At 45.3% G+C, this 21,344-nt stretch overlaps 1 protein-coding gene across 1 annotated transcript; it reads right to left on the minus strand.

The window, feature by feature from the left end:
- Positions 1-4,958: 4,958 nt before the first annotated feature.
- LOC126525701 (uncharacterized) lies at positions 4,959-14,129 on the minus strand. Its single transcript, XM_050173617.3, has 10 exons — positions 13,839-14,129; positions 12,964-13,010; positions 12,244-12,282; positions 11,663-11,698; positions 9,734-9,830; positions 8,808-8,950; positions 8,212-8,259; positions 8,084-8,119; positions 6,428-6,617; positions 4,959-5,386 (listed from the first exon to the last, which is right to left on the minus strand). Exons 1-10 carry the CDS (start codon positions 13,900-13,902, stop codon positions 5,376-5,378), a joined length of 711 nt encoding a protein of 236 aa, XP_050029574.1. The 5' UTR covers positions 13,903-14,129; the 3' UTR covers positions 4,959-5,375.
- Between the last annotated feature and the right edge of the window lie 7,215 nt (positions 14,130-21,344).

The following is a 21,344-nucleotide window of genomic DNA, read 5'->3' on the forward strand; positions in this document are numbered from 1 at the left end:
ACCCTTCTACGGATTATAAATGAAGGCGTCGTATGCAATACGGTGTATCGCTACATGTCTTGAATGCTAATGGCATTAACACCGAACGTCACCTTGAGATCAGTTCTGACGGATTTCTTTTCTTTTTTTCTGTGGGAAGGTGCCTTCGCGGTTCTCCAGCAAATTCAGAGGTTGCAAATCGCTATCAATCTGGGCTAATCTACACAAGTGTTCAGAAAACACGCAAGTTTAGAGGAAGAAAGAGCGTTCAGGTGATCGACAGTGATTTAACTACTGAAGCTACAAGCTAAACACAACCTTTCAGCAATAGGTGCATGGTGGTGATGATGAAACAACTTTTAATGAAGGCGGCAAAGGTCAGAGGAGTTTATCTCCCCACCCTTGGATGGTGGCTAGGAGCCCTTGGGTCCTAGCGGCATCTTCGACTTGCCTGATGACTTATAGTTGGACCTCGTTGTGGGAACTGAGCAGTGCGGTCTCCCACTGCTCCGCATTCGTATATCTGTTTTTTGGCTCTACACTACATTGAGACAAGCCCAGATCATGTGTCTGAGGTCCGCCCACTGATTACAGTCTTTGCAAATACAGTTCTGGATAACAGTGATTCTAAATGATCGGGTTTGGGAAGGTGTTTGTTTGTAGGAGGCGCCATGCTATCGCCTGCTGTTTAGTTGATAAGGAGTGTGGTGGGGGTAATACTGCCTTCCTCATTTGTAGTATTTGATCATTTTATGATATTTTACCATGGGCTCTCTGCGCACTCGGGCCCCGTGTTTTTCTTGCCCCTGCTCGGCTCGCTAACTCTCGAGCTAGGGTGTGTGCGGTTTTGTTGCCCGGGAGGGAGGAATGGGCAGGAGTCCATAAGGCATGAACGTCATGCTCCCCGCGAAACTTAGCCAGGTTCCTTAGCGCCTCTTTCGAAACTCTTTCGTTAGCGAAGTTGTGAAGCGCGGTTTTAGAGTCACTGATTACTACGCTGGCTGTTGTGGAGGCGAGCGCCAGCGCCATGGTCGCTTCCTCTACGATTTTCCAATTTCCCGTTTTAATGGTGCCGCTGGCAAGCTGGCCGCCCGCTTGATTTGAGGCGGCCATTGCCATATGTCGACCGTCTGCATATTCAGCCGCGTCTACATAGACCTCGTCCGCGTCGTTTTGAACCTTCTTGTGTAGCGCTTTCGTGCTGGCATTCCTCCGCTCTCGCTAATGTTCAGGGTGCATGTTTCTGGGTAACGGGGGTGCGATGATGCGCCCTCTGGTTACTCTAGGGATGTCGTATTTATCCCCGCTTTGCTCAGCGTACGTGTTACCGAGCTTGTGCAGAATGTCTCTTCCCGTGTTGCTTTTCGATAGTCTCCTATTGTTCCTGGTGTTAGCAGCACGAAACGTAGATGGGGCACGAGACGAGACGACGACACCAAAGCTTGTGCCGCAGAATTCAGATGATGTGAAGTGCTGAAAAAAGAACGCAATGACCAGCTGGTTCGGGGGGATTATTGGGGCAGCCTAGATTGCCAGATTTTGTGACCAATGACGCCGTCCTTGTTGCTAACAAAAAAAAGAACTTCGGCTTTTGCACGTGCAACCATTTTCTGGAGTGCGAAGAAATGCGTGTTTCACATAATGTACAATGGCGTGTCTGTGACACGTGTGGGCAAATGTACAAGAACGCCCTTTCAAATAAACGTTGTTGAAAGTCAGCGCTTATGGCGTCGTCTTTCTGTCTCGTGTCCCTTCTATGTTTTGCGTTGTTAACACAATGATGGAAAACCAACAAGCCCAAGCTGCTATTCTAACGAAATACATCTTGTTTTGTGTTGTTGCATAAGCCTCGATGAGTTCGTCAAGCGTGTTGTGCATTCGTAACGCTTCGAACTTCTCGTTAGGCGTGGTAATCGGAAGACCGAGGACTTGTTTGTATGCCACTTTCATAATGCAGTCTATCTTTTGTTTTTCCGCCACTTGTAACATGAGGTATGGGGTCACATACACTATGCGGCTGACGACAAAGGCTTGGATGAGCCGCACTAGGTTGTGTTCTTTCATGTCGCAGTCCTTGTTAGCGATTCTTCGAACCAGCCTGATGGTTTGCTGACTGCTGTTATCCAGTGTTCTTATGTCCGTTTTTAGACCTTCGGAGTCCCAGTACTCTTAGGTGTTGTGCCTGGGGAATTGGGTGACCCCCTGTCGCGATTACCATGCTGGGTCATTTTTGATTGTGCTTGCGTCCTCTGCTTGTGGGTCTGTAGAGCAGTAGTTCCGCTTTTGGGGGAGAGCATTTTAGGCCCCTGTTCTTCACATACCTCTCGACCGTATTGACTGCTTGCTGTAATATCTCTTCGATGTGGCCGTCGCTTCCACCCGTCACCTATAAGGTGATGTCCTTTGCATACAGAGTGTGCTGCCGTGCTTCGATGCGTTCCAGCTCTGCGGGCAGGCCACGTTAGTAGAAAGGTGGAAAGCTCCGAACATGGTGGTCTTCCCTTGTTGCCTCGCTCTATTCGTTCGGATTTCACGTCCTCTGCCGGTATTATGGCTTTATGTTTAACGAGGAAATCTTTCACGTAGTCGTATGCTCTTTGGCCTACGTGGAGGCCAAAGCATTTTGCATGGTGGTAAAAATGTTTTATTTCCAAGAGCTTGGCACGGAGCTGGCGTAGCGTTGTAGTAATGCACTCCTGTTGCGCCAAAGGACTCTGCAATTGAGTCGGGGAGGCATCGAGTGTCAGGTATTCTTTTTCCAGCATTCTGAGACAGTGGCCTTGGACATCGACGGTGTTAGGGCCCATGACAACCATCTCCAAAAAAAGAAGAAAAATGAGAACTGTCACTTCCAAAGCCCCCGCGTCGCTGTCACTAGAGCGACACATGCGTAAAACTCAAATATGCACCTCTGTACAATTTTCCGCACTTCGAGCTTAGGATGAATTCATTTTAGACATCAAGGCTTTCGCTACTAAGAAAGCGCACGGATTTGTTTTGCAGCTTCGTGCGTGCTTCACGGGAGTGCCGTAAGTTTTCTCTTTAATGCGCCAAGAGACGGAGAGAGAAATTTATTTACAGAAAGGTAGAGACGTCAGCCTACACGCCAAGCGTATTTTTGACGTCATAGTTCTGCGGGAAACCGCAAGGTGGAGAGAAGCAATTAATTAAGGGAAAATGAGACATCCACCCAATCGTAGCAATTGCTATAAAGGAAGCCCATACGGTTTCCCCGAAAGAAAAGCCTCGCAGTTGAAGAAAAATTTGTCCTGGTCCGGTACTCGAACCCGGGACCACCACGTTTCCGGGGCAGCCGCTCTACCATCTGAGCTAACCAGGCGGCTAGCAGATGGCAGGGCAAAGTCGAAATTTTTGCTCTGTAGCAATAGCTACGATTGGGTGGATGTCTCATTTTCCCTTAATTAATTACTGGAAGTGGGTCATAGAACACTGTCACTCGGCCCACGGGGCTGCTCCAGTGGCCGAGTTTCGGCGGGATTGGCGCGCAGCTAGTCGGGACCTTGGGAGACCATATCCAGGCGTCAGAAGGCACGCATGTATTCCTTTCGGCTGGCGGCGGCCCCTTTGTCCGCTGCCAGCCTACGGTTACTGCGGTTCGCAGGGGTCCCGGCCTCGGCGGGCGGGCCGGCGCACTCTCCCGCAGTCCCGATGACGCGAGGCAGTAGCTCCCTATTGTGCCCCCGTCTGTTTCTCTGTTCGTTTCTTTTTCTATTTTCTCTACGATGGGAACTCGCCAAGGCACGCGCTGGTCGATGGGCAGGCGGCCTCATTACAGACTGGGTTGTTTGTTCTTAGTTTTTTTTTTTTCTGTCGTGGGGCACCGTTAGTGGCCCACTGGCGACCATTTGGCCACGTCGATGACGGAACTACCACTACGGCATCGCAAAGATGGTGTGGCAACAAACGCATGACGGCAAATGTAAAGTGCCACTGTGAGCTTAAAGTTGAGCCAGCGGTTCCTCTCTCTCCTTCGCTGCCCTCCCCAAGAGCCCTCTTTCCTCCTGGCCCCGTAATTCTGTAGAAGACGCGTGCACAACGCGTCCGCACCAAACATCACGTTGGTGCTCTTTTCTTCTTTGAGAACAACTCCCGCGCATGGAGACTCCATGCTTTTTTGCTACACGCTTTTGCCGACGTGTGCGCAATACGAAACTCGCTACAGGATGTGGAATCAGTCAATTACAACATTCAAGCGAGGGAACGAGGAAAGACGCGCTGTGAGACTAATTTCCATCGAATATGAACCGATTGACACCTCTCACATTTGTGACGTCACGTTCGGGACACTACTGGCGCGAGGTATGGCACCGGGAAAAAGACCAAAGAGGAGTACGCAATTATTTTTCGAGTTATCATAAGTGTGAACGGACAGCGCTAACGACTGGCTCAACGAGAAGTGCAGACAAAAATCATTCACGGAATTATAGATAGTTTCCACGGGACACGTCATGGACACAGCTTCTCATCATGTTAGTACCTGAACGTGGGAACATGGCGTTCAGTGCATGGCGAGAGAGCTCGTCAGGGAGGTGCTTCGCACGCTTTATAAGCGGGATACACCAGCAAGGAACGGTAGATGATCAAAGTGGCATAGAATCGAGCAGAAGGAATCACTACATTGATCTCGCCATGCAGTACATTTCTTCTTTGCACAATTGCTCACTGTGCCAGGCCCGAACCATGCGGTCAGATTCTGTGCCTGTATATCCTAAGAGAGAGGCTATCAAACAATGGATATTAGGTCTTGTTTGACATTCCCTCTCATTCGATACACAGGCAAAGTTGCACATTCCGTACAGATATTCAATTTCGTGTGCTTTTATACAGGTCCCTATGATACCGACTTCATAGTCGTAACGAATATTTTACGTGTTAATTCTCAACAAACAACCCAAGACAATCGGCAATAGAATGATCGAGGGGTCCCAGGTGATTCAATGAACAGACAGCTGCACGAATTGAGAACAATTATTTGCTTTATTCACCAAGAACCTGACGAATCGAACGTCAAATGGGTCTATGCTTGAGTCACGACTGGCAGACGTTCAGCCATTCCCTCGCTGCATTTGTACGGCTACGAGACACAGGGCCAAGGGCTCGGCTTAGAATAACACGATGCAGTTATTGGTGATTTTTCGAGCATCTGCGTGCTCCGACAAGATTTCCTTGTTTGTCTGTCATGCTTGCACATCCAGGACATCCTGTATGGAGCGGGACATGACGACTGCTGGTAGGTCTTGTGGCGGTGGCTCCTGACTCTGTGGATGAGTATGGCAGCTTCTACTTCAGTCCGGAAAATGGCGTCGATGTTCTGCCTCATTTTGCTTCTTTTCCTGGCAGATGGGCTGAACTCGGGCGCAGTTAGATCTTGAAAGTTATCTGTTACCTGCATTTGTCGTACGTATAACTTTTTAAACAGGCAAAGGAATCCGTGAGTGCAACACAAGAAACTCTTTTCGAGACAAAAAATGAAGACGACAATTACTATAGCGACAATCGAGACAGTCTACCATCAATTACGCGACAAGTGCCAAGAAGCTGTTATAAGTTTAAGAAGTGTATAGCCTAAAGAAGAATAACAGAAAGTACATATATTTGCAGTTTGTTCCTTCACATGCAGTGTTATGCTAAAGCTAGTAAACTATACTCTTGCACTATAACTTTATTAGGTCTATATACATATCTATACTTTATTACCATTTCTTGCCTGCCAGACCAAAAGGAAATTATGATTCTTACACTGTCTTTCTCCTTCAATAGGCACTGCCCCGGAATACAAGATATGCAAAAAGCATACTGTGCCATGAAAACCATTTTTAGACTTCGTGGAGGGTCTTGCACGTCAACACCACGTGACCGACGGCAAGGTACACAATAATGACACAAAAAAAACGCTTGCAAATAATGGACTTGTGTTCGCCTCCTTGGTTAATAGTGCCTACCTGTCAAATACCGCATAATTTCCGTGGTTATGGTCGATGTCATAAAATCGTATATAAATATAATGCTGAACCCAAGTACGATGATTTTGCAACAAGAGCAATCCTATCCCTGGGGCAGCGAATGGCGTCAAACACTCTATTAATGGGACACCTAATAGAAACAGCTAGAAGTTATAAACGATGCTTTCATCAGCGCTACTAACAAATCTGCTTCTTGTACGTGAGGATCCCTGTCTCTTTGTGCATCTGCTTTAACCCACCATATCTGTTCTTTTCGCGAGACCATAAATAACGCGTTTCAACGTCGTACTAGTGATCACTATTTCTAGTTAAGATGAATTGCCAAAACTTGCTGATATTTTATTTCATCACTTCAATGTCGGATTATGACAAAACTGCTGTCATACTTGGCAGCAGTTTGTCGTAATCCGTCATTGAAGTGGTAACGAAACCCTCGACGTTCAGATAATGCAAACGTGACTCACAGTTACCGACGGCCCCGAGCAGGTTGTTGGTGAGCGAGTTGACGGCGTTAGTGATTCCTCGCGTCAGGAATCGGAACGGCAGCAGCGAGGTGAACTCGTTCAGTGACGAGTTGAGGATGTCCACCAGGGGGCACACCAGGCTCGAGACAAGGTCCAGTTGCAGACCCTCCGGGGCCACGCTCAGAATACACTGCCCACGAAAAAATATATATTTTTGCCTTACGTGTCTCATCGGCCAGTCAACTTTGAGCAAAAACGCGTCGATGACACGAAAGGTACAAAAAGGCTACGAAGCCTCGACCTTTGCTGGGAGTCAAACCCACGACCATTTGTGAGTGTCGAACCCACAACTTTTCGTGTTATTGAAGGCAAAGTTCATTCACGCGCAGTTAATTAAAATATAGTTAAGGCACTCGAACCCACGGCCTTTGGTGGGAGTGAAACCTGCCAGCTCTAATGGTAATTAGGGGAAGTCAATTAAGGCACAGATAATTCAGATAGAGTTAAGGCACTCGCACCCACTACCTCGGGTGGGAGTCGTACCTTCGACCTTTGCAGTTAAGAGAGATGAATAAGCTGAGTACACGAGGCGAATTAAGGGGGATGACGAAGCGAATTGAGATGATGAGAAAGTGAATGAGGAGGGATGACTAAGCGAAGTAGACTAAGTGAATTGAGGGAGGGGGGAGGTTGCACGTCACATGTCCGTCTTTAATGCTTCGGCTGTTGAGCTTTCGCCTTCAAGTCGTCTTAGGGATAAAAGAAAAGACCCTCTGAATTCTTCTTTTAGCGCATAGTTCGCCGCTTCGTCGTTAACAACTTTATACAAGTCCTTTCGACGAACTTCAGCGAGCCGTTAAGAACCTGAAAGTACTGACCTCTTTTCGTGTTGTCCCTACGGAAACGTCTGCGTATGCAATCACGCGATAGAGTGTTCTTAGCTTTGCCCGACACGTGCTGCGTTAGGCTGACTATGCATGCACGCCTTATGCCACTGAATACCGCGTGAGGTAAATGCAATTGCGTAACAAGCGCTAAAACCGTCCGCTTCATTCCGAACGCTTGCTCTCGGTTGTCGCGACAAGAAATGGCGAGATCAGCCATCGCTTCTTCTCGTTTCACGTAGAGAACAAAGTGCGAGTGATGTTTTATTCTTATTATTCAGATCAAACGTGTGTTCTCTCGCTGCTATGCCCCTTAATATTATTAGGCTCTAGCTGTAAACGGAAAGCTTTCCCAACTATTATCTACCTTCCTAAATTATAACACATCCTACATAGAATTATCAAACATGAGAAACGACGCTTTATGCATTCGAACTATTTTTTTACCTTTTGAATAGATAGAACTATATATGAAACTGTTACAATAAAATAGCCAGTGTCATACTGGAACCTGGAACGTTCTCCAGCACACTTGATACTAGAACCAGTTTAGTTATGTTCAACATTGCCCCGCGTACTTAACCATGGTCCAAGTTACAAGAGTGAGGAATAATCTTCCCGAAATCAGGCTCTGCTTCTGAACCAATCAGAGAACATAGTGGCTAGTGGTCAGTCTTTGTAGTCGTCGTTTCTAACAATAACGTTCAGCCTCATCTCTGTAGAGTGGTGAACAATTAGGTTGTCGTTCGATTCGAGTAGTGGTCGCACTTACGCCGACTGCTTGGAACAGTTCTCTCAAAATGGAGTCCTGGGCAAAAGAAAGAACATCAATTTCAGTAAGAAAACTCCTCTTGGCATAAAACAAAATAAGCGATATTAACAGAAACTGAAGTTCCTCACCGAAATTGTGGATCCGGCTTCGCAGAACAAGAGGGTCGTGTTCAGACACTGCAACATTGAAACAGGCACAAAATGCAGCAGGCTATTAAGGTACAAGCACTTATTATAGTTTGCTCAATTTTTGATCCACAGTGAAACAAAAAGCGCGATGATAAAGTTGTTCAACACCAATAAATATCCGTATAACAACTAATCACAGGACAGTGAACGCTGCTCCTAACACGAAATTTGAAGAGTTTATGCGTAAGTGAGTACACTTCTCATCTTGGTAGTTTTCCTTCTATTAATGGCATCTGAGTGCATACTCCTATGATTAGATTTCCATGAAGAATCAGATGGAGAGGTTGGATGTATTTCCTTCCTACTGTACTCTGCTTCGGTCATTGTGAATTCAAACTTACACCGCACCCGTTGCACTGATTGAAGATTGAAATAGAATGCACCCAGGAGAGCCCGCATATTCCAGAAACAATTTAATTATATTGCGACGCACCACTGTACGAAGCACATATCAGTGCTTACCTGGCACATTGGCTACCACATTTGCGTTTATTACGAAACCAGAGTGCAAGCTTGGAGATGATGATCGTTCTCACCGCTCCCACGTTGAACACGCTGGGCAAGCTGATCTGGAGAGGTTCTTGGCAGGCGATGTTTCCTGGACTGAAAGCACCACAGGTGAATAGCGGGATTCCAAGGGGATTGCAGAGGATGTCAGTAAGACCACCGATGTCACCAGCTGCAGTGTGAAAGCCAGATAAACATGGTTGCTCAATAACCTTGTGACACAATGCAATTAAACATTTTGCACTGAGTTTGTTAGTTTTGTTTTTGCACGATATGGCGTTGATATTTTAACGCAGAAATCCCCAACGTTAAATTGAAAGAAATGGAAGGCTGTTGACTGCAGTGATCAGAGCTTAACCGATATACAGCTGTCATCATGCGATCCAGCCTTGTGAAGCTTTAGAACCAAGCTGGGTATGGCTTTGACACAAAGACTTGCCGCTTTAGCGGCGTGTTTGCGAGGATAAACGCGAGTAGGCAAAAACGTGCAGAGTAGCCGCAAGATGATTTACCATGTTTGCCCTACACCGCAATAACGGCACATGAATTCTGCGAAGGCCGAATACACATGGTAGAAATCAGGGATTTCTTCACAACCGTCAGCACAGTCTGAACGACCACACAAAACGCAGAAGCTTCTTAAAATGTTCAACTTCAAATTTTTTAGTACATACGCAGCAGTGGGAACACCGTAAGTGACAGCGTAACTTGTAGTCACCCTACATTGATCTAGTGGGTCGAGTATTTTGAAAACACTTTTGTGCGGCAAGGACTTGCATTACAATCCACCACCCTAACAACACCGCGCTAGTACTAGTAAGTCCTTGCGAAGAGACATTTTTAAAAGCAGTATGTGCAAGATGTTTTAGTGTCCTCCTAACAACAACAAACAAATAAAAGGCATTGAAAATCAACAAAAAGCTACTGGTGAAGTCGACAAGAAAAGGGTACTAACATAGGCCGAGCCTAGCCAAAACTGCTTCAAGGAGACCGACGACGTTGAAGAGCACGGAGACTGGGCTTCCAACCTGAGGCAGAATCTGGAGTACGCACTGTGAAGGAAAAAGGTTTCGGTATAGTGGTCAGACGATGACGGTGGCCAGAAAAACGTACTTTTCCGCGCTGCGATGGCATTATCATAAACATTACAGTTCCACAAAATAACCTATGTGAGTTTATTTAAATTTCAGAATGGTTTGTACCATAGCTGGTAGGATTAACACTGCAACATGATTTTTCGGCCAAAAAATATTGCCAAGTTTCCAACATTCAGCTGAAGGCGACCTTAAGTTGACCTTCGCTTGATGTTTCAGCGTTAGATTTATTTATATGAACTGATTTCATTTTACAGCGAAGCTGTTAGCCTCTAGTTGGCCTGGATTTCTCGTGGCGTGCTCACCCAAAAAACGGCGGCTGGAAAAGGGCTTTGTAGTTCAGTTTCCGTGTAACAAACTTGTGTTTTCTCGTATATTCGAATAACAATTCGAGGTTATCATGTCTGTAGCTTGCGTGTAATCGTACTTTACGCATTTCACGACTCAATTTACTTTTAAACATTAATTTAGTTCAATAAGGCACATGAGCTTGTAAGGCAGCCTAGAAGGATGAGCATGTATGCTGCTCTTCTGCACGTGTACGTGTACGCCTGACGTACGTCGCTTGTGGAGGCGGTGCTTGTCTAACGTCCCCACCAGCTTCGCTACTTTGAAAACGTACTGTGTGCACAATGCTCCGCTTTTTTTATATGTTATCGTCCTGATGGAATTGTGTCGTGATTGGGACTCAGTGTTCGCATCGTCTCTTGTCGAAATAAACGTTTCCTAGACACTGTACATCCACTTTCGCAGGGTGTAATGGAGGCGGACATCTTTATTTTTGTATTTGCCGTACAATGTAGTAATTACATGTGAAAATTAGGAGCAGGGCGTCACTTAGAGGCACCAATACCTCCTATATATCGCGTATAAGAAATAGAGAGGGCATGCCAAACTGGCGAAGTCTGCTCGGTTGTGTATTTGGTTTTGTTATATAAACAATTAACTACTAACAGATAACTAAGACGTTAGCAATTAACTAGGTTCGAGTACATTCAGGCACTAATTATGATTGACTATATATAAATGGGTCAAAATGTCGCAACTTTATTCAAGGGAACTCAACACTCCATTACCTGAAAGACAAGGATAATTAGAGAGTAATTAAACATTCGTTTACTGTGCAGTCAGTACTTCTACGTTATTGCAAAACAAGAAGTGAATCTCAGCTTGAAGTACCTGCACAATTTAAAATTGTATTACTAGAAAAGAAAAAAAAATATTCATTCTACATTGTTGCCTGAAAGCATCACGTCGAACGTCCTGTCAAACATGGCAGTGCCATTAGCAAAGAGGTCGTCTGCAGCAATACGCAGCACACTGAACCGAAACAGAGGCAAATTGGGCATGCAGGTGGTTCAATTCATCGCAAGCTCCATATCAGTTCTTTCTTTTTTTCTTGGTCACCACTCGACAGAACAGGCAAAAACAAGTGGTCTCCACAAATGTCGGCACGGTGCCTCAAGTGGATATGCCGTGAGAAGTGATGACGTCACGATTAACTTTAGGGCCACTTCAGTCGCATCTCATTCGTTCTAGCGTCTAGGATGACATACTATCGCTCCATTCACCGTCAGAGTGGCTGCTTTGTTACAGCACAAACGTTGATTGGCCGCGATGCCGTTTAACTCAAAGTCCCTCTTTAGCGGCCCTTTAAATACGGAACAAAGAGCTACACCAGCATAAGTGAGCTGTGAGTTTTACACTTGCTTTTAAAGACAGCATACAAGTCTGTACTAATGGAAGACAACAGTGTTTAAACGAAACGTTCTCTTCATGCAGGGACTTACCCTGAGGACACGAGTGAGATCTGGTACAAGGCCCGCCTGAAAAGGAGAATGTTCAGTGTTCGAAAGTTTATCACTGCAGCGTTTTACTTCGTACCGCGAAAAAACAAAAATGTTTAAAGCAAAACATTTTTGTTTTGTTTAAACAAAACAAAAACAGTTGAGGTATCGTTGGTTGTAGGTATTGTGACGAGAAATTTACCAACACTGAAAACGAAGATATCGGAGACGAATTAACCAAGAAGAAATGGCTAATTTAGCACCGTTATGCTGTGTAAAGTGCCGCCCTTGATTAGTGTGCTTAAGGTTAATGCTTAAGTTCACGCTTTATTGCTGAAGTTAATGCTTGACTTCAGCAATGAAGCCTTTTCTCTCGCTTTTCAAAGCCCCTTGTTTTCATGGACATTTTATCTACTCTAAATAAAAACAATTCATCTGCATGTTTATTTTGGTGGAATATTACGGTCTGGAAAGCGACCAATACGCTGACAACTTGGTAGGAAAAAAACAAAAAAGAAATGCAGTTCTATTCTTCAACAAAGCATGTAGACGTATAAATTTGCGTAGCATATTCCAAAACTTACCGACGTGTCAGGACAGGCTCTCAACGTAGTTCCAAGGCACTGGAGGTAAAAAATAACATCCGTTGGTGGGAAAATAGACAACATTGATGTGCTGTTTGGTAAGAATAAAGTATCGACAACAAATTAATGCCACATTTTTTTGCTTATCTTTCTCCCCATTCATTCGTTATTTTCAGTACGGTCATTTCAATATTGAGAACCTAAGTGTTATATGGGCTGACGTTGCTTTGGTAATATGGTGTTACAGCAAGCGGAATATTGAAAATACCTTTTTTTGAATGCAACGCTAGCTGAATAACATTTATTTCGTCATCATTTGTCATGAATTTGGAGCTTATTACTCTGAATTTGTTATGCTTTTGGAATGTTGTGTAAAGAGCAAAAGCGGAGAATTTCGCAAGTTTCGTGTGCAGCTTCGTGCCTATAAACGAAAACGAAAAGCGTTTTACAACGCTTCCAACGAAAGCAAAATAAGTGTTCGTATTCACCGAGAAAGTACTTTCGCTAGAAGTTATTGTAATAGTAAATGCCAACTAATGTTGATGTCGTACATAATACTATAATATTGCTGAAGGTGGCCAGTCGTTGGCCAAGGGCAATTACGAATAAAAGGCTTTCTGATGTTGGCCTTTGATTTAGTGCTTGGTTGTCTTCTTGTTTTTTTACTGAGGAATCATGAAATTCTTTACTTGTTCTCAAGCAATATAATTGAGCACTCACCTCTCCCAAGTTGAGAATGTTGGGAAGTGTAACATTGATGCATTGTCCTGCACGAGAATAAAGAAGGGGTATGCTTATTTGCGCAGTAGAACAATGACAACATAGAAAAGAGCATTGTTTGCGCAATTTCAGCTAACAACATGTGCTTCTAACATATATTTTTGGATGCAATTAATGGCCAGTTATTGAGTCGTGACAATTGTTTGCTTCCAAAAACACACACCGAAGCAGTGTAAACGCTATCGTTCTGCTGCTACGCAAGGGTTCTTGGCGTTGTTTCTTGCCCGCAACGTACTGATTCTAAATCAGTCATCAGAAATGCGAAAGTTTTCTAGCTCTGATATTTTGCCGCATGGTAATTAATCAGAGTGGATGAGAACTATTCAGGTGTTCCCTAATGTAGCGCCGCCTTTATTTGAGATAAAGTGTTTTGAACTTAAGCTCGGGCGCTTCTATCTGAATACACGGGAAAGGTGAAATCGATTTTCTCGGCAACCAGTGCGTCGAATTTCATGGGGTTTGTTGTATTTAAGTGAAAAAGTTGAAGTCTGATGGCTGTTTGCAGCAAATTTGTGGTTTCGGTCATCAATTGTAATAAAAATGCCGAAAATCGCAAATTTTCAGAAAACGAAACTAGCACGTTTACAGCCCTGTAACTCAGCAATACAAGACGATATCAAATTCTTTTTTCATCTTTTCTCAGTGTCATACCTACGGAACACCTTTCAAAACTGCGCTTATCTAAATAGCAATTCGTAAACCTAACACGTCTGTAAGAATTCCCTCACTTAGAATCAAATAGAATATTCGAGCGAATAAAGCCACAGACATTGTAAAAGACATTCTCAAGGACAAATGACAAAAGGTGAACTTACCATTCACAGCAGGCAGAACTGCCAGTCCGAGCACGAGAAGAACGTATGACATTGCTGGAGTCATATTGTAAGTGTCGACGCGATCAGGAGCTTCACTCGCAACTCGGTGATTGAAACCTCGTTCCCGTGTCAGCAAGCGTGATGAAAGGCCAAATCCTAGCCAAGAGCATGGCACGATAAAGCAACTTCTGCGCGCAGTACTTCGAAAGTCGGAGCAACGAAGTTAAAGTTGGTGTGAACAATCCAGGACAGCAACCAAGCCGGTCAATACACGGCGGGTATGGATCCCAGTGCTCGGAGCCCCCAATTTAAACACCTCGGGAGTGTTGTTTTCGAAACCAGGAACGGCCAATGGCGGGGTAGGAGCGTGACGCAACCTGTCAGCGTCGCGCGACAGACGACACCTCACTGGTGCGCCTTCGAGCATGGAGCGCCGATTCTCGGAAAGTAACGCCGCGGCGTTGCCTCCGGGTCACGTGCGCTGCTTCTGTGTGGGGTGCAGACTTTGTCTTCCGTTGGCCGCCGTGAAGCCAGAGAACGCGACATGAAGCGAACCCCTGACAAGTGCGACACGTGGCTCGAACTGCAAAGTATACGTCCCCGTTATTTGGGTGCAGCGTTATGAAGGCTGACGTTGGCGCCCGATCGCAACAAGCCGCGGTGCCGCTCCCTAATACTGGTCTCATGCTGGCTGGCCGTGCGCCATAATCATTGTGTCGCCGGTGTGTTATGTCTAGTCGTGACAGGTAATAATGCGACGACCAAAGAGTCATTGGCCGATCGCAAACATTTCGGTTTGGGCTAAAATAGGGCCTCCTGAGCCTGATTCGCAAAGCTTTGTACAGAGTGGTTCGCCTAAAGGCCCCGAGATATTTGCCAATGTATGGCCGCCATGGCAATAATTATAATAGTATTCATTATTAATTTAAATTAAATTATGGGGTTTTACGTGTCAAAACCACGAACTTATTATGCGGCACGTCGTAGCGGGGGACTCCGACTTAGAGAGAGAGAGATTATGGGGCTTTGCATGCCAAAACCACTTTCTGATTATGAGGCACGCCGAAGTGGAGGACTCCGCAAATTTAGACCACCTAGGGTTCTTTAACGTGCATCTAAATCTAAGTACATGGGTGTTTTCGCATTTCGCCCCCATCGAAATGCGGCCGCCGTGGCCGGGATTCGATCCCGCGACCTCGTGCTCAGCAGCCTAACACCATAGCGGCGGGTAACATATCTATAGCGGTGGGTAACACCACGGCGGGTAAACTCCGACTTAGTTATGACCACCTGGGGTCCTTTAACGTGCACCTAAGTCTAAGTACACGGATGTTTTCGCATTTCGCAACCTGAAACGCTATTTCTTCTATTTCGACATTCTTTAGTGACGTGACCTGCAGTGACCTGCCCTACTTTGTGCGATCTGTGCTGTGTGTGTTCTACTTTATTCTTTTAGATGTGTAATCTTCGACTTTCTTTCCTCCTTCCTCCACGTCTTCCTATCTTTCCTTTCTATATCTGTCTCCTCCTTTCTAAAAAGTAGCCAGGCGTTGTGCCCTTTCCGGTGGCAGTTGCCTGCCTGCTCCTCGCTTTCCCTTTCCTGTCTAGTGTGTGTGCGTTTTCAAAACAAATAATAATAAGAAACGAAATGCGGCCGCCGTGGTCAGAATTTGGTCCCGCGACCTTGTGCTTAGCAGCGCAACACCAATGCCACTGAGCTACCACGGCGGTTGATATTGGTGACAGGCTGGTGCCTCTTCTTACGAACGATTCTATTGCAAGGACTATTTTGGGGATACCGGCCCTGACATTTAGTAACTTTTGAGCACGTAGTATTGCATCTTTAAGCCTTGTTTACTACACTAATACTTGTTAAGTTATTTGCTTGTTTTGTATCGTTTTTTATTTCTGTTCTTTCTTTCTTTTCTTCTTTTTTTTTGTGGGGTGTGGTTTACACATTCTCCTTTATCGTCATCAGGTCTTCCGGATCTTCAGAATTCGTCCATTATGAACGCCTTGGCCCCAGCCGAGATTTGATTGAAGACCTGCTACGTACAAGCCATCGCACAGCCGTCATAATGAGAACGTATATTGATGGGTCTTATGGCAGTTATGAGTTCAGTAGTTTCTTCAGTTGAGTTCCGTGATTGATTCAGTCGTTGGTTCAATGGATACAGTGGTGTGTTCATTGTTATAATCTTTGTGTAAGTAGTTCTTTCCGTAGGAGCAATGACTATTAACATATTTGGTGGCCCTCGAAAGTATCTTTCGTTGCGTTACTTTCTACAATTTCTGCCCCTACACAAACAACGCAGGTGTCGGAGCAAGGCTGCATCGGTTCCGCGCAAATAACTAAAGCATGTTCAATTATGGATCTGCGTAAGGAACTGTACAGTACCCACTGGCTTACGCCGGTTACAGCATTCAGACAGCTGCACGCTATAGTCAACGCAGAATGCACGGCCTTGTCCTTTGAAGAGTTTTGTTGTCGACAATACGCACTACTTTTGTCGAACAAACCTTGTTTTGCGGAAGTGGCGGATGCGTATTGTCAGTGCCTGTTAAGAGTCAGCCCTCCTGTCAAACGCTTGCTTCCGGAATCCAAACGCCAGGCTGCTTAGGTGGCCGTGAATTTTGAGCGGCTACAAGCCAGGCACTCCCTTCCTGCCATCCTGCTGAATATCTCTAGTGTGATGCGTTTTACTTGAAACAACGTGACGAAACAGTTGTGCAAAGTTACCGGTGTAGCTAAACAAGTCAGCGCAAACAGGATGGAGGATGACACCCGTTTGTGTCTCGGTGCTGTTTTCATAACATGCTCAAGTCAGTTAGTTTTACTTGCACAGCACAAAAAAATAAAGAGAAAAGAAACAAACTTATGACCGTCTATAATTTATTCGAGAGTTATCCAAAGCGTGGAATACCGTTCGAAAAATGAAACCCAACATTTCAATTTGTACCACTCGTGAACGACGGACAGATTTTTGCGTATTTGCAAAAGGATACTTTAGTAAGTTATTATAAAAATTCAGTGGCGATTGAGCTGTAAATGCGAGAGAAATGTGTCAGCGCTACGTTGCTCCCCTTTGAGATCCCGGATCTATGATTTAAACGACGTTCTCCGCATTGCCAAATGTTGTTCAGGAGCTCACTCGATGCACGTCTTGCCTTTTCGAGGAGCAAAGCGCAGCTTATGATGGGCTGGAGCAGGCCACGATCGGTTGCAAAATAATACATACATACATACGTACGTACCTACATACATGCATACATACGTACGTACGTACATACATACATACATACATACATCATCATCATCATCAGCCTGGTTACGCTTACTGCAGGGCAAAGGCCTCTCTCATACTTCTCCAACTACCCCGGTCATGTACTCATCATCATCATCAGCCTGGTTACGCCCACTGCAGGGCAAAGCCCTCTCCCATTCTTCTCCAACAACCCCGGTCATGTACTAATCGTGGCCATATCGTCCCAGCAAACTTCTTAATCTCATTCGCCCACCTAACTTTCTGCCGCCCCCTGCTACGCTTCCCTTCCCTTGGAGTCCAGTCCGTAACCCTCAATGACCATAGATTATCTTCCCTCCTCATTACATGTCCGACCCATGCCCATTTCTTTTTCTTGATTTCAACTCAGATGTCATTAACACGCGTTTGTTCCCCCAGCCAATCTGCTCTTTTCTTATCCCTTAACGTTACACCCATCATTCTTCTTTTCATAGCTCGTTGCATCGTCCTCAATTTAAGTAGAACCCTTTTCGTAAGCCTCCAGGTTTCTGCCCCATACCTGAGTATTGGTAAGACACAGCTGTTATACACTTTTCTCTTGAGGGATAATGGCAACCTGCTGTTCACGATTTGAGAATGTATGCCAAACGCACCCCAGCCCATTCTTATTCTTCTGATTATTTCAGTCTCATGATCCGGATCCGCGGTCACTACTTGCCCTAAGTAGATGTATTGTCTTACCACTACCAGTGCCTCGCTACTTACCGCAAACTGCTGTTCTCTTCCGAGACTGTTAAACATTACTTTAGTTTTCTGCACATTAATTTTTAGACCCACCATTCTGCTTTAGCTCTCCAGGTCAGTAAGCACGCATTGCGATTGGTCCCCTGAGTTACTAAGCAAGGCAATATCATCAGCGAATCGCAAGTTACTTAGGTATTCTCCATTAACTCTTATCCCGAATTCTTCCCAATCCAGGTCTCTAAATACCTCCTGTAAACACGCTGTGAATACCATTGGAGAGATCGTATCTCCCTGCCTGACGCCTTTCTTTATTGGGATTTTGTTGCTTTCTTTATGGAGGACTACGGTGGCTGTGGAGCCGCTATAGATATCTTTCACTATTTTTACACACGGCTTGTCTACACCCTGATTCCGTAATGCCTCGACTGCTGAGGTTTCGGCTGAATCAAATGCTTTCTCGTAATCAATGAAAGCTATATATGATGGTTGGTTATATTCCGCACATTTCTCTGTCATCTGATTGATAGTGTGAATATGGTCTATTGTTGAGTAGCCTTTACGGAATCCTGCCTGGTCATTTGGTTGACAGGAGTCTAAGGTATTCCTGATTCTATTTTCGATTACCTTAGTAAATACTTTGCAGGGCAAAGGACGGTAAGCTGATCGGTTTATAATTTTTCAAGTCTTTGGCGTCCCCTTTCTTATGGATTAGGTTTATGTTAGCGTTCTTCCAAGATTCTGGTACACTCGAGGTCATGAGATACAGGGTGGCCAGTTTTTCTAGAACAATCTGCCCACCATCCTTCAACAAATCTGTTGTTACCTGATCCTCCCCAGCTGCCTTCCCCCTTTGCATATCTCCCAAGGCTCTCCTTACTTCTTCCAGCGTTACTGGTGGGATTTCAAATTCCTCTAGACTATTCTCTCTTCCATTATCATCGTGGGTGCCACTGGTACTGTATAAATCTCTATAGAACTCCTCAGCCACTTGAACTATCTTATCCATTTTAGTAATGATATTGCCGGCTTTGTCTCTTAACTTATACATCTGATTCTTGCCAGTTCCTAGTTTCTTCTTCAGTGCTTTTAGGCTTCCTCCGTTCCTGAGAGCATGTTCAAATCTATACATATTATAATTCCTTATGTCACCTGTCTTACGCTTGTTGATTAACTTCGAAAGTTCTGCCATTTCTATTCTAGCTGTAGGGTTAGAGGCTTTCATAGATTGGCGTTTCTTGATCAGATGATTTCGTCATACATACATACATACATACATGCATACATACATACATACATACATACATACATACATACATACATACATACATACATACATACATACATACATACATACATACGCCTACTACATGACGTGCTTAATGCTAACGCATTAAAAATAGGCGTACATTGTAAGCCCCATTCTGAAGCTTTAGGTTGGAACAGCCTCAACGTAAAGCTGATGATTCAGGCTGCAGGTTGAGGCTTCCCTTGTTCGCCCACTGTTCATCTCTTCAAAGCACCTGTGTAGGCTTGCGGATCGTTTCTTTTTTTAGTTTTATCTTACAATATCCACCACTGAAGCTTGACTCAATACATGTTCAAGCCGCAATGTGTACGTGTAAGAAACCGTGAGGCTGAAAAACATCTGAAACCAAATATGTGTGACTAGTCACGGAAAGTGCCCTTACCTTATTGAAAGCTGCTCAATGTTCATGGTGACTCTTAGGCGCCGTTATTCCCTACAAAATCTAAATAATGTTTCATTGCGGAGAGGTTGGCTGGAGAAGCAATGCTCTGGCTTTCTCTCAATACGGCAGCTAAGAGGTACAGTTTGACAGAGAAATGTGAAGGAGTACGACTGAATCCACCTTCTATACACAACATGCCGTCTGTACATGCACAGTTCTTTTCCTGAGAGAGCCGGTAAACGCTGCAAACATACGCTGCTGTGTTGGCTCAGTGGCTATGGCTTTGCGCTGCTGAGCATGATATGTCGGGTTCGTTTCCCGGTCACATAGCCAAATTTCAATGTGCGCAATGAACAGAAGAAAGTGGCTGGGGTTCAACATGGCTTGAACCTAGTTATACGAGCGAAAGCTTTGTTAATCACGCTTAGACACGATTCTTCAGTGCTTCTTTGCGGCGAGCTATATCGGCAGGGTGCTCAGACTCAGCCTATCGCATGCGGCGAAGAGTTGACGCCCTGGCAACGGCGCGTGCTTCATCCATGGCGAGACTGAGCGACCAAGCGCCGCCGAAGCAGCTGCTACCCTCTGCGAGGCCTCTCGGCAGCGGCTCACGTGAGGTGACCTCATATCTTCACAAGTGTGTGCCGGCGGGTGAAGGTCAAACGCGCGCCGAGGTTCACCTTAAGAGTTGTACCTCGAGGAGTAGAGCTTTCGCTCTCAGAAAAGATCATGTACATTTGAGACGCACGTTACCAAGCCGCAGGTTGTTTAAATAAAACGGAGGCTCCAGGTCCCTAACGAGCCTCTGTGAGCTTTCGGGACATGAACTCTCACAGCTCATTGGTTTTTAAGTTTGAAGCTGGCTTTGCTGCATCCTCGGAAGAGAACAACAGTTTCTAGGCACTGGAAGTGGTAAGGGAATATATCTACTTAGGGCAGATGGTGACCGCGGATCCGGATCATGAGACTGAAATAATCAGAAGAATAAGAATGGGCTGGGGTGCGTTTGGCAGACATTCTCAAATCGTGAACAACAGGTTGCCATTATCCCTCAAGAGAAAAGTGTATAACAGCTGTGTCTTACCAATACTCAGGTATGGGGCAGAAACCTGGAGGCTTACGAAAAGGGTTCTACTTAAATTGAGGACGACGCAATGAGCTATGGAAAGAAGAATGATGGGTGTAACGTCAAGGGATAAAAAGAGAGCAGATTGGGTAAGGAAACAAACGCGAAATAATGACATCTTAGTTGAAATTAAGAAAAAGATATGGGAATGGGTAGGGCATGTAATGAGGAGGGAAGATAACCGATGGTCATTAAGGTTACGGACTGGATTCCAAGAGAAGGCAAGCATAGCAGGGGGCGGCAGAAAGGCGGACGGGTCAGATTAAGAAGTTTGCAGGGACAACATGCCCACAATCAGCACATGACCGGGGTAGTTGGGGAAGTATGGGAGAGGCCTTTGCCCTGCCAGTGGGCGTAGCCATGCTGATGATGATGATGGTTATGATGATGATTGCTGTGTCCGTTCGTCGGTCCTTTAGGTTAGAGGTATGATGTCATCATCATCATCATACCGTCGTCGTCATTATTGCGTCCCTGGGTCGCCAAGCTACGTCTTGATCCTCAAACTCACCATCGGAAAACGAAAACTTTTCGCATCGCTGCTTGGACATCAACTCACGCTCAGGTGCAGATGGCAGGGAGACGTGCTAACCACACAAAAGTAGCAATGTCGATCCAACCCACACCTTGGAATGGATGTGAAGCGAAGCCTTCGGGAAGCGGTTCTTTAAGCGCCGCAAAAGTGTTCGTCTTCTGCAACGCG

The sequence above is a fragment of the Dermacentor andersoni genome, chromosome 8, assembly GCF_023375885.2.
Source record: "Dermacentor andersoni chromosome 8, qqDerAnde1_hic_scaffold, whole genome shotgun sequence".
Classification (NCBI taxonomy): Eukaryota; Metazoa; Arthropoda; class Arachnida; order Ixodida; family Ixodidae; genus Dermacentor; species Dermacentor andersoni.

What these genes read in the sequence shown, in the direction of transcription:
- LOC126525701 (XM_050173617.3), bottom strand. Translation starts at nt 13,902, where the DNA reads ATGACTCCAGCAATGTCATACGTTCTTCTCGTGCTCGGACTGGCAGTT. An exon ending in ACATTCTCAACTTGGGAGAG is followed by an intron (nt 12,283 to 12,963) that starts GTGAGTGCTCAA and finishes TTTTACCTCCAG; the next exon opens with TGCCTTGGAACTACGTTGAG. An exon ending in ATCTCACTCGTGTCCTCAGG is followed by an intron (nt 9,831 to 11,662) that starts GTAAGTCCCTGC and finishes TTTCCTTCACAG; the next exon opens with TGCGTACTCCAGATTCTGCC.